Here is a 16,095-nt window from a genome sequence, read left to right on the forward strand (position 1 = left end):
TGCAAAGCTTTGCTAAACCCTGACTCATCGCAGCTCCGGGTCACATGCTGCCGTCCCGGCCCTATCAGGGGCGGCTCCATCCCGCCGCCGCCGCCGCCGCCGCCGGCTTAGAGGACACATCCTCTCCCCTTGAGGTCCTGCATCCCTCCGCAGCTCCAGCCTCTCTCCTCTCCGCCAGCACTTTCTCCATTTCTCGTTCGCCCCCGCCCTAGGAAGGTAAGTGTCCCCCCGTGGCCAGCGCCCCCCTCACTGCACGCGTGCCCGTGCCCCGCACCCTGTGCCCTCCAAACCCCGCACGTACCTGGGTCCCTGCAGAGAAGGACCGCGGGCGAGCGGCGTTAGCCGCCGAACCCCCCTCGCTTCCTCCCCCTGCTCCTCCCACCGATTTCTCCTCACCCCCACCCTGCTCACTTTTCTTCCCTATTTTAATTTCAGGTGCTCCCTCCTTCCCTACCCCCCCGGCAAGGATCATTTCAGACGTGAATCTGGGCGATTTCGAGGTGGGGGGGGGGGGCAACCAGCAAACATAGGTGGTGCTCCCAAGGGCACTGCAGGGAGATGCTGTGGGATGGAGCCTTACCCGGGGGGAAGGGGTTGGGAGTGGGGAGAGGCAGAGCTCAGTTTGGGTACCGCTGGGGAAAGGACCCAGCCTTAGAGCAGACCGTCCCCCAGTCTCCCGAGGTGTTGACACAAACACGAGAGCGCAGCCTGGTCCCTGGGAGAAGGAGGGAGGAGGGGAAACGTTTTCCTATCATCGCAACCCCACGCCGTGCAGGGGGAGGGGGGCAGCAGGGAGAGGAGGTGACAGTCGAGCAGGAGAGAGCTGCATCAGCCACGACACTGCAGCAGTGCGGGCTTCCTGGGAGCAGTGCCCAGCCCGGGGGAATCGCAGCAGCACCGGGTCCTCAGCTCACAGGACTGGTGGTGGTGGTGGTGGTGGTGGCTCCGGGGAGAGGTATGTGCAGTGCTGGCCTGCTCGGCAGGGAAGGGGGCTTGCTGCGGCATGGACTTTATTCAGGCAGCGCCCTGGTGACTGGCACTGCCACGAAGCAGCGCCCACGGGCAGGCGATGCAGCAGGGGCAATGCCAGGGTGCCCTGCCCAGCCCCTGCTCAAGGGAGGCTGCCCTGCCTCCAGCTTGGCTGCCCTCTCCTCTTCACTGTGTCAACGGGTTCCCGGCTATGGCTCTGTCCCAATCCCTTATCCCAGCTTATCCGCCTCTGACCTCCTTTCAGGACAATGCAGCTGACGCCAGGGATTTTAGGGTGGTTCTTTGCACTGTTTGACAGAGGGCAAACAGCAGGGGGGACAAGGGGAAGCAGCAGAAGTGGAGAAAAGGATATGTGGGGGGGGGGAGGAAGAAGAGATCCAGGTAGTGATGGAGTGGGGCTAGCAAGGTTGTCATCTGGCTTCCTTGGAGCTGCCCCAAAATAGGGCAGGTGGATGCAGGCAGAGGGATGTGACGGGGCGACATGATCACATAAACAGGGGCACTGCATCTGACACAGGTCTTGTCGTCAGGCCCCCGCTGTGCCAAGAGTCACTTTAACAGGGTGCTGGTCCTCCCTCCCCTGCGGAGGCTGCTGGGGCACAGCCAGGGCACTGCTGTGAAGGAAGCTCACAGCTGCGCAGGCACGGCTCCCGAGGAAGTTCCTGCGGTGTGTGCCAGATGGCGTGAGGAGCGCTGCCAGCACGGCTGAGGGGGATCCCAGCCCAGATGGACACCGTGAAGGGCCCCCGCATAGGCTTCGGAGAGTCCTGGTTTCCCCCACCGAAACTCCCCAGCACTGCAAGCTTTTGATGAAACTTCAAAGCGGTGTGATTTCCTCACGTCCCTGTGATTTCCGTGCACCAGAGGCAATGGGATCAGGAGCTGACCCTGGCTTTCCCAGCCTGTTTCTTAGCCCCTCTCCCTGCCATGATGCCCTTTTGCAGCAGCCCCAACACACATACATGGGCCGAGCTCCTGTGCTGGCCGTACCCCATGCACACAGACCAAGGCACGATTCCGGCTGAGAAAAAAACACCTGCTGCCCCATGCTTGCCCCCCCAGGCCTGGCCCCTGCAGTGAGTTCACGTGGTTCCAGCTCCACTCAGTTTTAAATGAATCATCTGGGGGAGCCAGGGGGAGAAAACCTGGCGATGGCAGGGGGTGGCAGTGACAGACATTTGGCAGGATCCTGCTCGTTCCTGGCGGGGCTGCTCCCCGACGTTGCACAGCCCTGCAGCTAGCTGGGGGAAGTGGGGAGACATGCAAGGCCAGTCTGGGGGAATTGGAAGGTGGGATGGGGTGGACAGAGCTATTCTGGAGACCCTAGGGAGAAAATTCCAGCAAAAGCAGCTCTCCCAAATGGCCATCCTCAACCACAAGCCTGTTTTCCTCCTCAGGTTTCAACGGCCACATCCAAAATGTCAGATTTCCTCACCCTCACCCCCCCCCCCCCATCAGACGGAGACACCTCCTGCATCCTTTCGGGCATGGTGGGGCCGTGAGCTGGGGGCAGCCCCAGCACCTGGGCCAGCCATGTTTCCCTCCCTCCGCCCTCAGAGCTGCTCCTCCTTTGTGTCAGGCACTGCATCCTCACGCAAAATGGCTGCCCAGGCCACCGGGCCTCGGTGCGGCCGGCCCGGTCCCTCACAGGGGCTGCCGCGGTGCCCTGCGGGATGGCGCCTTCCTGGGGCAGCTCCCCTTGCTGCGGCCTGCAGAGGGGTGAGGAGAGGCAGAGGCACAGCACGGGCTCCCCTGGGCCCACTAGGGATGCTCCTCACCCGCCGTGGGGAAAAGTGAGGTGCTGGGAGCCCCGGCACCAGGCTGGGGCTGTGCCAGCTCAGCCCTCTCTCTCTGCTGCCTGGGCTTCTGTGGCATTTTGTGCCTGCTGCCCTGACTCCCACCATAAGCCCTGGGAAGGGGGGGCACACACCTGCTGCACAGGGCAAGAGTGGGGAGCTCCCTGCTTGTTGTGTGAGGTAAAGGGGTGGGATGGACTGAAACAGAGCATCAGCTCCCAGACAAAATATGGGTAGGTTCCCATATTCTAGGCTTTGGATCGCAGTTTTCACATCTCCCCTCTAGTCTAAATTTGCTTGGAGTTTGAGCTCCAGCCCCTAAGATAGCTCTTCCCTGAGCATCCTTCTTGCTGCCCAGACGTTAGAAGGGTGAGCACCAGGTCCTGAGTACAGTCTGAGGCCTCTCAGAGCTGAGCATTATCTTCTCTTCTGCTCACAGATTCACCATGGCGGTTGAGAGGATCCACGCCCGAGAGATCCTGGATTCCCGTGGGAACCCCACTGTTGAGGTGGACTTGTACACACACAAAGGTAAGCGGGTGAGGACGAGAGGTGCAGGAAAGTCCTGCCCGTGCCAGAGGGGCTGGGTCTGCACAGCAGCCTCGGCCGAGAGCATGTAGGATCAGTGAGCTCCCAGCAGACGGCATCCCAGGGAAAGAGAAAAATCTTCTGGTTCCTACTTGTGATCCTGTGAGACATGTGCAGCTGAGTGCCGTGCAGATGGCTTGGCCCAGGTGTCTGATAGTAGCAGGGGTGGTTATTTTCATTAACGTAGACATAATTATATATATATTTATGTTCTATCCACGCAATGCCCTCCTGCAGCTGTGCTTTTGCTCCTGGGACACGTTACAAGTTTGGCAGTACATCCATGGCCATGCTCATGAAGTTGTGGGAAGGTTTGTCCCTGACATCTCTGTGCAGGCATATATGTGTCTCAAATGGAAGAGCTGCAACTGCATTGGGCCAAAAGCTAGGTGGGATGAGAGGTGTGAGGAGGGTGAGTGGCATCCAACTAGTCTCTTCTTTCTTCACCGAGGTAAAAATCCAGCCCCAGTCTGGCAGCTGTGTGTCAGTCTGCCTCTGGAAGTGTGCAGGTAGGGGTACCAGGACGAGGGCTGAAAAGTCAGAGTTCTGCATGTAATCTGTAGTTCTGGGAACAGCGCAGACCTCTTAGTGGCTGAGATCCAGGTTTACCAGTCTGGAAACACTGTGTGGATTTCTTTCTCTTACTCTGGTGTTCCACCTCTGACAAGACCAGCTGTATGCAGCCAGTGGGGCTGTTGGCATACATGGTTGCTGTGTCTTTTCGCCAGAAGCAGAACGCATGAGAGCTTTCTCTCCTTCTCGTCCTCTGCTCTACTCACACATACGTTTTGCTCTCCCTCAGGCATGTTTCGAGCAGCGGTCCCCAGCGGTGCATCCACTGGTATCTACGAAGCACTGGAGCTACGAGATAACGACAAGTCCCGTTTCCTTGGAAAAGGTGGGGAGGTGCCTGCTCTGCACCCTCTATCTGGGGCTGCCTGCTCAGGGGGCTCCACCGGAGGGTACTGCTCATCCACTAATGTAATGTGCCCTCCGTGGGACCTTGGAGGCACAGGCTTAGTGTCACGTGAAAGATCAGGCCTCGATCTTCCCCTCACTGTCTCCCTCTCTCAGACTATCTACTGGTCCTCTCCCTCCCTCTCTCCATTCTCTTCTTTGCCTCACCCTCTCTCTCTCTCTTTCTTTCTCTGTCTATTCCTTTCTTTAGGGGTCCTGCAGGCCGTGGATCATATCAACAGCACTGTCGCCCCAGCTCTCGTGGGCTCTGTAAGGATTTCTCTTTTTTCTCCCTTGTTGAATGCTTACTCTGTTCCGTCTCTTTCCACCTGATCTCTGTTTCTGCCTCTCTTCATCTCACTGGGTTGACAGACACAGTGATGCTCTGTGAACCCGGGCAAACCCCCCTGCCCTTCATGCTCGTATGTGTCCGCAGGGATCTTTTCTCTGAGTAGAAAGGATTTAACCCTACCCGGTCCACTGCAGCATCTGTACGGCCTAACTAATGCCCTTGGTGCTCCACGTAGAGCTCTCTCCCTCTTTCAGATGTGCTCCTCCTCAAGCACTTAATACCATCCACACGTCTGCAACCTCACACCCTTTTGTCCCACCTTCTTCTCCTGCAGCATTCACGGTGTGGTGAGCGATGACCATACCTCTGCGAGATCTGGCAGCACCCCCTGCACAGCCTGCGGCCTTGCAGAGCGGTGGGTGGTGTCACATCTGTAAGCCCTTCACGGCCAAAGACCTGGAGCCTGCTCTGAAGAGAGCTGAGCTAATGCCACACATCGCGCCCCATGCAGCCTGTGAGGGGTCTGGCTGTGAGCCCAGCTCCCCTCAGCCCTGAGAAATGCGTGGCCTGGTGGAGGGCTCCCCGTGTTGGCCCTCACCCTGCTCTCCACCTCCTTCCCAGGCACGGCTCCGTCCAGTTTACATTCGCTTGCTTGGGGTTGAGCATGTACTGTTTTGCCAAGCTTCTGTGTAGCCATAGCACCACAAAGCTCCCTGGAAGATGCCAAAAGGCTGGGTAAATCCTCAAGTGAGTCCTGTGTGCTGAGTTCTGTGTGGCCTCGCCTGGGCTGCTGCTGATCCTTTATCCAACGCAGGTGTATCTACACCGCACTGCGGTAACATCATCCTGATTACCTAATCTGACTACATGCCAAGGCACTGATATCCAGAGCTTTGTGTGTATATATTCCCCCACAAGCCAAAAAAAAGGTCCATGTATCCCCAGCTGCTGCATCAACATCTCCTTCCTCACAGAGGAGAGACAACTACTCTTCTCAACCTCCCCTTCTCAGGAGCTCTTTCTTTCTTGCAGGGCCTCTCTGTTGTAGATCAAGAGAAGATTGACAATCTGATGCTTGAGATGGATGGCACAGAGAACAAATGTAATTTTTTATTTATTTTGGTCTGGGAATTAAAGAGCACAGGTGGGCGGAGGGAGGATTGGAGTGGGCGAGACCAAGGCTGGTCTGGCAAGGGCACCTGTGGGGCAGGAGGGAGGCACTAGAGAAGCTTAACTCCTAATTTTTGCCCACAGCCAAGTTTGGTGCCAACGCTATCCTGGGAGTTTCGCTGGCTGTGTGCAAGGCAGGAGCTGCAGAGAAGGATGTCCCCCTGTATCGGCATATTGCTGACCTGGCTGGCAACTCTGATCTCATCCTTCCTGTGCCAGTAAGAGTCTGTCCTTGACATCCACATTCAGAAACTTCTAAAGAAACTTCAAAGAGTGTGTTGGGAGGTAGAGAAGGAAGGGATACAGGACTGAAACATCAGCCGAATGCATTGTCAGGAAAGCAAGCTAAAGCCTGAGATTTGTCAGGGAAGGACTCAAGAACAGAAGGCCTGTTCCTGGAGTGGTGCATAAGGTTCTGCCCTCCCCATCACCACAAGGGTAGAGGGGAACTGGAAAAGACTCAGGAAAGGATAAGAGAGAGATAAAAGATGTGGACCAGCTTTTGTAAAGGGAAGGACTATGTAAACTACGAGGCTTCAATATGGAAGAGAGGGGCTGAGAAGGACACAGACATTGTGGTGGAGGTTGATTGAGGATCAACTGCTCCCTCTTAGCACAAGAACCAGAGAGGCATCATGTGAACCCTCTGGGGCACAGTTCAAGACAAGGGTAGCTGCTCTGTGAAGCTCCTTCACAAAGGGTATTGTAGATGCTAAAATTTTCTTGGGGCCAAGGAGAAAGGTCTTGGAAGAGAGACTGATGTAGCATTGCTGAATGCACAGATAAACACATACAGCTTGGGAGAACTCCGAGAGGGAAACTGGTGGGAAAGTCCTCTCCAGTCATTTGCTTCAAGCCACTGTTAGAAGGAGGATCCTGGGCTGTATGTGGCTTTGGTCTGCTGCTCTGCAGCTGATGTGTTATGTTATTCTGTGGGATATGGTATGCTACGAATGGCCATATTTACCCATTGTCCAAGCGGCACCAAGATAGGTTCCTTCAGCTCTGATTCTCTTCTGGACTCTTCCAGGCTTTCAATGTGATCAATGGAGGCTCCCATGCAGGCAACAAATTGGCCATGCAGGAGTTCATGATCCTGCCTGTGGGAGCTGAAAGTTTCCGTGATGCCATGCGCATTGGGGCTGAAGTCTATCACAACCTCAAGAGTGTCATCAAGGAGAAATACGGCAAGGATGCTACCAATGTGGGTGACGAGGGAGGCTTTGCCCCCAACATCCTGGAAAACAGTGAAGGTGAGAGCCACACATAGATGGGGTATCCCTGCCTGCAATGCTGTGACCAAGGCCCTTCTACACCCAGCTCACAGCATTCCCCAAACATTGGTTCAATATGATGCCTTGAGGACATCGACCTCCTCCTGTGTTAGGGGATGGCTTCTAAGCTCCTCCTCCTTGGGGTGACCTTGATCTGTTCACAGCCTCTCCATACAAATCTTTCATACATGTGCAGACCTTTACAAGGCCTCTCCATGACTTGTCACTGAGCTGTGGTAATGTATTTTAATTCTTGCTCATCCCTTTGGATGCAGCATCCACAGCCCAGTGGCATGTTTCTGCTGTGCTCTGGGCTCCTTTCTCCCTCTCCCATCACACCATCAGACTCTCAGTGGCTCCTGCTCTCAGGACCCTCCTAGGGGAGGTTCCTACTGGAAGTCAGAGCTCTCTGCGTGAGATGACCCTCCTGAATGCAACTCTCCTCCTTCCAGCTCTGGAGCTCCTCAAGGAAGCTATTGACAAGGCTGGCTACACAGACAAAATTGTCATCGGTATGGATGTGGCAGCCTCTGAGTTCCACCGGGATGGCAAATATGACCTGGACTTCAAGTCCCCAGATGACCCAAGCCGCTACATTTCTGCAGATGAGCTTGGTGACCTTTACCAAAGCTTTGTACGTGATTATCCAGGTGAGCTGCTCTGTTTGGCAGTAGGGAATCAGCACTGGTGTTGCATACATAACGGGTGCATCCCTTCCATGTTTTGGGGATGAGAAGAAAGGTAAGCTTTGACTCTTGTCTCTTCTGTTGTCCCTTCAGTGGTCTCCATTGAGGATCCCTTTGACCAAGATGACTGGGAGGCCTGGTCCAAGTTCACAGCCAATGTTGGGATTCAGATAGTGGGAGACGACCTGACGGTGACAAACCCCAAGCGCATTGAGCGAGCTGTTGAAGAGAAGGCCTGCAACTGCCTCCTGCTCAAAGTCAACCAGATCGGATCTGTCACGGAGGCCATCCAAGCGTGAGTCAACCCTGCTGCCCCTGCTGTTCTGTGAAAGGGTTGGGGAAGAACCACAGCAGGGTGTCATGCTATTCGTTGGACGAATAGACCTGTGTCTCTACCAGAGAGGATGCTGAGGGTGGGAGGAGAGGGTGCCTGGATCTCCCCCTACTCAGGTGGTGGGTATAGGAGGGGGAGCTACTGATTGCATTTCTTGCTCCTTGCAGCTGCAAGTTGGCCCAGGAGAATGGCTGGGGTGTGATGGTGAGTCACCGGTCTGGGGAGACCGAAGACACTTTCATTGCTGATCTGGTTGTAGGACTGTGCACTGGGCAGGTAGGTGAAACCCAGGCTATGCACAGGCTTGGAGGAAAAAGAAGAGGTGTGAAGACAGCATCCCCTGCTCCCCCCATGGGGAAACTGGTGCAAGTTCTAAGTGTGGCTTACAGTGTTTTGTTTTGGGAAATGCTTTACAGATAAAGACGGGTGCTCCCTGCAGGTCTGAACGCCTGGCTAAATACAACCAGCTCATGAGGTAAGGGGCTCCAGGGACAAAAACACAAACAAGAGAATGGGGAATAACTAAATGGTGTGGGAGAAGCTGGAAGCCCAAGGGCAGGATGGGCTTAGGGGGGAAATGTTAAGACGACAAAGTACAGAGGTGAAAGTAGGAACCTGGGGAGATCTCTGGAGCAGACTCCTTCCTTCCTTCCCTCCTCCTTGGCATGGTGGTGTGCTCCCCCCCTCCCCAGCAGCTGGTGGGAACAGAGCTCCTCTGTCCCATTTCAGCTTCCTGGCTGATGCACTCTACCCCTCAAACACTGGTGCCTCTGATGCTCCCTCACAGCAAGGGCCTGATGTTTGCTGTCTCTCTCTCCTGCAGGATTGAGGAAGAGCTTGGCGATGAAGCACGTTTTGCTGGACACAATTTTCGCAACCCAAGTGTTCTTTGAACATTGTCCCCAGGGCACAGCCACCCTGCTGCTCTTTCCCACATCACAGACTCTGAATCCTCCTTCCCTCCACTGCTTCCTTTTTTGCTCTTTCTTCCCCCTCTGTCACCTGGTTTCCTCTCACCTCAGAGCCGCATGAGTTCAGGTATCCCTGGCTAGATGTACCCAGGTGAAGGATGAAAGAGAGGTCTGCACCTTGTCCCTTGCTTTGGGGTCATAAGCATTTCTGGATCTAGGCATTTTGTGTCTTTTATTTTTGTGCAGGGCCATGTCTGAGTCACTCTGTTCACATATTAGACTATGGGAGCGTGCTGCCCAGTGCGTTTACGTTGTACACTGAAGTATGTGCCGTGAACATATGTGCGTCGGCTGGTGCGTTTGGACAAGTGTCGCACCTGTAGCTGTGTTTGGACGAGTGTCACCAGTGGCTCGCTCTCATTGTGCATGTGTGTAGGTGTATGTGTACTGGCCTACAGCATCATCGTGCCCCAGGTGTGTTTGTGCTGAGCCGTGGTGGGACCCAAGCATCTCTTCCTTCCACTCTGAGTGCTGTGCTGTGTTGAGCTGTGCTTGCCAGCAGCTTGGTGTTGAAGTGCACCACTGTCCGTCACTGGCTGTCTGTGTGTGTGCTGTCAGCCTCCGGGCTCTGTGAGGTCTTGTGGGTCAGCGCATAGTGCTGTGGGGCGATATATTAAAACACAGTCATAAAAATTAACATGCTCTCATTTGCTCCTCTTGACCTTCTCTGTTTCCATCCCTCTTGCACTCCTTCACCCTTTCCTCCACCTCTGTCTGCTTTACCTTCTGGACAGCCCATGCTCAGCAGAGCAACAAACTACAGAACCCTAAACTCAATTAAAATGTATTTCACACCTGAGATGCCTGGCTTGGCCTGATGTTTCTCTACGTCAGTATCTGGGGAATGGGAACATTTTGCCATCAGAGCAGAAGAGGATCGTGCGGAAAGGTAACTAAAAGCAAGCAGAAGGGATTGACAAGAGAAAGGCAAGGCCCAGGTACCCCTCCCCTGCTCCTTTCACAGCCGTCCCATAGCCAAACTTGTCTGTTGTGCACCCAGCTGGGGAATATCAAGGGAAGGGCAGGTGGGAGGGTGCAAATCCCCCACCAAACCACACTGCACGAAGAACTGCTGTGCAGGGGTTTTAATTGTGTTGTGCACTGACGCGTCAGATCCCAGGGCAGGCCAGCTGCCCACTTGACATCTACTGATGGTAAACTGCAACTACAGGGTTTTGGAAGAGAAAAAGCATCCAGCAGCCCCTCTGTGTGCTTGGGCACACTCAGCTCCTGCAAACCTCCTGCTCAGCTTCGTTACAGGAGGTTCCTCGCCTAACCACACTGCGTGCCATGTCTCTCACGGTGAGCAGGGTACAGTCAGGTTGTTCAACATGCCCCAAGGCTGTGTCCCAACCTGGACTTCAGAATTTGAAGCCAACACTTACAAATCAACGTTGGCATTTCACTGCTGATTCTCTCCTAAACAACGCAGGAAAAAGGAGTATGTTCGACGAGGGAAGACAAAGGCTGTGGCACAGTAGAAAAGAGGGTGGGAAGGAGAACAGAGTCGAAAGAGGGTTGGATCCAGCAGGGTCGCCAGTAACATGTAACAAACCCTGCCAGCAATTAACAGCTCGTGCCCCAGTAATTAATAACTGTGTCCCAGCTGCAGGCCACCTCTCTCTCACCCACGCTCTCCGTGAAGCCTCCCCCTCAGGCTCTGGGGAGCAGCAGCCCAGCTGCGGAGCCCAAGCGCACCCCAAACACGGGGCGCGCACCCCAACACCCGCATCCCGCCCCACACCCCCGTGGACGGCCCAGGGGGGCCGCGGCGACCGCCAGCAAAGGCGGCGGGGCCGCAGCTGCCTTCTGGGAGCTGTAGTTCGGGCACGGCCGCGGGGAAAGCTCCATTTTCCCGTGCCGGAGCCTTCGCCTCGCCTCAAAATGCGGTCCCCGGGCAGGCAGGCGGTTTGCGTTTTTGGGGCTTCTCCCCTCCCCGTTCCACCCCCCAGCCTCCCTAATTCCCTCCCTCGCTCTTTTTTGCGGAGGGAAGGAGGCGAAGTCCACCAGGTAGCCTGCATTGCCCGTTCAAACGCAGCCGCGCTGTAGCAGCAGGGTATCCGTGTGTGTATGCCCCGGCGTTGTGGAAATAATTTGTTAGGGAAGAGTTCTGGGCCGTGAGGTATTGCCACGTCCCTGCCTTAGGGAGGACGTGTGAAAGCACTGAAGTGAACGCGTTGCATCGTAGCAGTGCCTCACCTTGGTGGCTTTCCTAAATCAAAAGAGTTTGTCGTTGACAGCACAATGTCTATAAAGAATATACGACTGGTATGTTTACTTCAGTCACTACAAATATTTATTCTCAGCCAGCACATCATAAGATCTATACCGCATTCCCTTTGCCTCAGTGGCGGAGATTTGGTTACAGTTCCTTTGTAATAGAAATGCCCCAATACTTTGTTATTCCTGCACCTGAGGACTCCTGTTGTATAAGCCGCTGTCTCCGTCAGGCTGCTGTGCTGTAACGTGCATCCAGAGGTGGGGTGGAGATACGGCAGTATCTGTTAAGGGAAACATTTGTCGGGTTGGTTTTCCTTTAACTCTCAAACCATATTCTGTTTAGATGGCGTTTTCGGAGCAATGTCTAGCTGTTACAGGGATGATTTAACACTAGCCCCCTGAAGCCTGCAGAGTCGCTCTTTCAGCGGTAAATAGGTGTGTGTGCCCATCAAGGAGCTGGAAGGGGAAATGTCAGTGAATGAGGGTTGTTGTGGGGTGCACAGGGAAGCCTTAACAATGTGGAGCAACTGAATTTCTCCACTATTTGTTTAGTCTCTCTCCAGAGTGATGGAGTGGTATTAAACCTTGTAAAACCAATGTCTTTAATGCAGGAGGCTGTCAGAGACATTTTTCTGTAAAATATTTGACAAGAGCTCAAAAAAAAATGGGTGCTGGGTAGTTCCTATAATGTGCTCAGCACCTTACAGGAATGAAGCAGAGTGTTTGGTTCTGCCGCTGGAAGACTAAATGCAGGCAGGTTGCACAGGAGGATATCATGAAGCTCACTTTGCCGGGCAAAGAAGAGCTCACCAGAGCATTATATGTCTCAGACAGCTGAACTGGGGTGAAGGGTGAGGTTGCCACCCTTGCCATTCTGCACCTCCTCACTTTCAGAGGTTGCCAGAACGCCGGATGAGTGAACCTCCACAACTAACAGCTCCCTGAGCTGTAGCCCAGGCCCAATTAGCTTGATGAAATGGTAAGCTGAGGCAGGTCATCGTTCCATTTGGAGTCACCAAGCCATCTCCACCATGGGACAGCCATTGCTGGGAGGTTGTTTATGCTAGGCAATGAAGTTTATTACCTTTTCAGTGTTTCATTTACCAACAAACACCAGCTCACAAGTACTATTTGTATGAGCTTTAGAGAATGAGCCAAGAGACACCATCTTGTGTGGCCCTAGCTGGGGTCTGTGTGACAGAAAGCCTTTCCCCAGGCCTAGCACAGGCTAGAGGGCTTGCTTGATTATTCTTCTCATCAAGGATATTACTACATGCTGTGTGTCTGTACTGCCAAAAGGGGAAACGGGGCTCTGCATATTTTTAGAACCACAGTTTCACGGAAGGATTGAGATGGCAAGGGATGTCTGGACATTCCACGCCAAGCTCCTCCGTGAAGCAGGGCTGACCCCAGGTAGGTCAGGCTGCTCAGTACACTGGACAGACAATTCCTGAACATCTCCAAGGGGAGATTCCCAGGCCCTCTGGGCACCTGTGCCCATGCTGAAACTCTCAGGGAGGAGGTTTGTCCTTTACCTAGTTAGAATTTTCCTCCCTGCAAATTTTGAAACCATTTCACTGTCCATCTATCAGAAGATCTTGGCTCTGACTTTGCTATAACCTCCTCAGTCCCACTTCCCCCCCCAAAAAAACAAAGAACTGAAGAGAGATATTAGTTCCCCCTTAACCTTTCTTTTCTCCAGACAGACAGAATCAGCTCCTTCAGCTTCCCCTTTCATGCCACTGGCTGCAGCACCTTAACCACCTCATTGGACTCCATCCAGTTTACTAGCATCTCCCTCGTCTATATTTCTGTAAGAAGGATACACCGCAGCCAGTGCCTCTCGTTCCTCAGATTACCATTTGTCCCACGGTATCAGATTCAGAAAAGAGTGGAAGAATGCAGCTGAAGAGCCCCACGGATGCTGCATGGCCTGCCTGCCCACCCCAAGGGAGGACCAGCTCCACCCAAGCAACCTTGATGCCCGCTTGCTGAGCCTCCTAGCTGGCTTACAGACTCCCTAAGTCAGGTATCCTTCCTCATACAGCTAATAATGCTCTTGATTTGTCCAAGGTCTTCCATCTGTGCATTTCAATTCATCTTATTTCCCGTGTTCCCCAGCCAGGCACCTCGGTCTCTCCGCACAAGGACGCATGTTTCACTTGTCCATTTCCCGCTTGCACTAACCCCTCTGAATCAGAGTAGCGTGTAGTGTTACATCAGCTTGTGAGGGTTTCTGAGCTGAGAAGGGGAAATAGTTTTTTGCCTTTGGGAACCGACAGCACCCATAGCAATCCTCTCACTTGCTGCTTTTTGTTCCTTTGGCTGAAAAACTCAGCCTTATTAATGGAGGTGCTGCTTTTTGTCCACAATTAAGTCCTCAGAAGTCAGGATTACACAAAATGCAAATTGTTACCCTGCCCTCGGTCCTGTTTCTTTTTTGAATCATGTCTCTGACGTCATTTCATAAACCAAGACTGCAGGCATCACAGGAGACAGGCCACCTTTCAGCAACTTCTGGAAACAGCGCTAAACCTACTAAAATTTTCATGAGGTCCTGGGGTGTCTGCCTGTCCCCTGAAGTAAATAAGGACACTAAAACCTTGATAATTAAATTTGTTTAAGCTAAAATTTTGATCTCAGGCACTGACTCAGTTACGGAAGATGATGATGTGAATACTTTCTGGGACTTGGCTTTGTGTTTAAATAAACTTGGTGGGGTCACCAGGCAGCCTGCTGCTACTGATACAAGAAGAGTATTTAGATCGAATGTGGAGATGCTGAAGCAATAACAGCCATTGTTTGTCCCATTTTGTAGCTTTCACGGCAGCTTTTCCCCAGGTGACAACAGGCTACCTTAGTGATTTGGATATTTGTGTTTACTGTCCACAAAGCAGGGGTTTTGACAAGATCTTCCTCCCTTCTTGAATCATCACTTTGGCCTCCTAGGATCACACTCATTATCAGCTTGGGATGCAAGGCTGTTGAGCTCCAAAGGTGACAGTTTGAAACAGCAGTGACAATTGCAGATGTGACTACCTCAACAGCAATAATAATATTATTTCTAATCTTCCAGAGCTCTCCTTGGTGAGACACTTCTTAGAGTAGTTAATACTTACACCTGTGCTTGGGATCGAAAGTGTATTCTTGTCAGTGTAACACCTTTGTGAAATAGTCAGTATTCTGAAATGTTTCAGACTGGTGACTCAAAATTTTTATTTTTTTTTTTCAAATGTTAGCCATAGCTTTTTCAATGCTCTGTACCATGTAGGGAAAACAGAAAGTAGCGGTGAAGAAAAGCATCCCAGGATCACTGCTGGCAGGGTGGAGGCTCTCAGCAAGGGTCAAGACAAAGAGGTAGGATGAGGAGAAGCACGGATGAAAAAATGAACGACACCTGGAGACAGGAGGCATGTTTATATTGTGCAACGGAGTGCTGTGTGCCAGTGGAGCTGGTGCTGGAGCAAGAGGCACCAAGAGCAGTGCTGTGTCCAGGATAAGTAAGAATACCCTGCAGTGGTACAGTACCGCTGGGAAGAGGGTGTGGAACAAAAGCATAGGGAGCCATTAGCTTGCAAAGATGTTGCGGGGACATTGTTATGGATGTTTTTAAAATGCTTGGGTGCAGCGGCGATTAGCACTACAGAAAAACCCACGGGGAGATTATTACATCTGTATTCAGTGCCGAGTTTGGATGCTGTACAGTAAATAATGCTCGGAGGCATATAATGGACAATAAGAAGTATTAAATAAACGCCCGTCAAGAGAGCACCATCCAGCCTGTTTGCTGAGAGAGACAGGAGGCCCTGCTGAGGAAATATTTTGTGACTACGTATTTGAAGGCTACCAGAACGCAGTAAGAGGACTTGCCCACATGCACGCAAAGTCCCTCTCGTTCCAGCGTGCGGATGCACATGCCTGTATCTTGGTTTTTGCTTATACAGCCAGCCTTACTTCCCAAACCTACAGCGGTCGGTAAGGGCAGCGTTTGGTCGCTCCTAGCTTCTTCTCCCTGGCGTGTGCTCACCCAAAGTCCGCGCTTGGGTTGGCTCCTCCGCTGACTAGCCAGGTAACGAACCGAACCAGCTCCCCGTTCCCCAGTTCCCGTCCCCATCTGACCACAACTTTCCCAAAATGGCCATACGCATCTGGAGCCAGCCTGAACTTTGCGAACAACGGAGAGCGGCGGCGGCGGCTGCCAGCCCATTTTCCTGACACAGCGAGGAGCCCACGCACGGGAAGGGGGGGGGGGGGTAGAATTTCTCAGATTGTTAGCATTCTGGGCGAATTTAAGCCCTTTGTGGCAGCAACTATCGCAGTGCTCCTTCGGGTCCTAAAAGGCACGTTTCTGCAGCAGCACCAGCCGGTGAAGCCCCTCAGCGGGCCGCCGAGCTCCCGCGGGGCCCACGCGTGCCCGCTGCCTCAGCGCCACACCGCACCTCGCTTTATTAAAGGATTAAAAAAAAAGGGGGGGGGGGGGGAGAAAACAAACAAACAAACAAAAAAAAGAGAGAAGGACGCGCGGGGCCGCGCGGCGGCGGCCTCCCCTGTGGCGGGGCGCCGGTGCCTCTCGCGGCCTCCACACGAGGCTCTCCCTTTGTGCCGTTGCCTGGTAACCGGCGGGGGATGGGAGGCCGCCGGGCGGGGGGCCGCGCCGAGCCAGCGCCGGCCCGCGCTGCATGCTGATGGCGGCCGCCCCGCCTCGCCCTGCCTCGCCCCGCCCGGGGCTGCCCGTGCTGCTTCCCCCCCCCGCCCCGCTCCCCGGCCCCTCCGCCGGGTTTCTGCTGCCGCCCCCCCCCCACCACCACCACCCCGCC

General features: G+C 53.8%; 2 protein-coding genes across 3 annotated transcripts in view; one reads left to right on the plus strand and one right to left on the minus strand.

Moving 5' to 3' along the window:
* Positions 1–16,095, minus strand: part of PHB2 (prohibitin 2) — a gene marked incomplete at its 3' end in the record, with an annotated part of 171,503 nt that overhangs the window by 104,185 nt on the left and 51,223 nt on the right. The window lies entirely within an intron of this gene.
* On the plus strand, positions 56–9,857 carry ENO2 (enolase 2). Of its 2 annotated transcripts, XM_083798564.1 has the most exons (12): positions 56–216; positions 3,226–3,317; positions 4,177–4,272; positions 4,543–4,601; positions 5,656–5,725; positions 5,878–6,011; positions 6,824–7,046; positions 7,520–7,717; positions 7,847–8,048; positions 8,255–8,363; positions 8,504–8,562; positions 8,911–9,857. In XM_083798564.1, exons 2-12 carry the CDS (start codon positions 3,233–3,235, stop codon positions 8,978–8,980), a joined length of 1,305 nt encoding a protein of 434 aa, XP_083654690.1. In that variant the 5' UTR covers positions 56–216; positions 3,226–3,232; the 3' UTR covers positions 8,981–9,857. The 2 variants fall into 2 exon arrangements, with proteins under 2 accessions (XP_083654690.1, XP_083654691.1); XM_083798565.1 differs by lacking the exon at positions 4,543–4,601 and having other exon boundaries at positions 62–216.

This window comes from Anser anser (assembly GCF_964211835.1).
Source record: "Anser anser genome assembly, chromosome: 1".
NCBI classification, from domain to species: Eukaryota; Metazoa; Chordata; class Aves; order Anseriformes; family Anatidae; genus Anser; species Anser anser.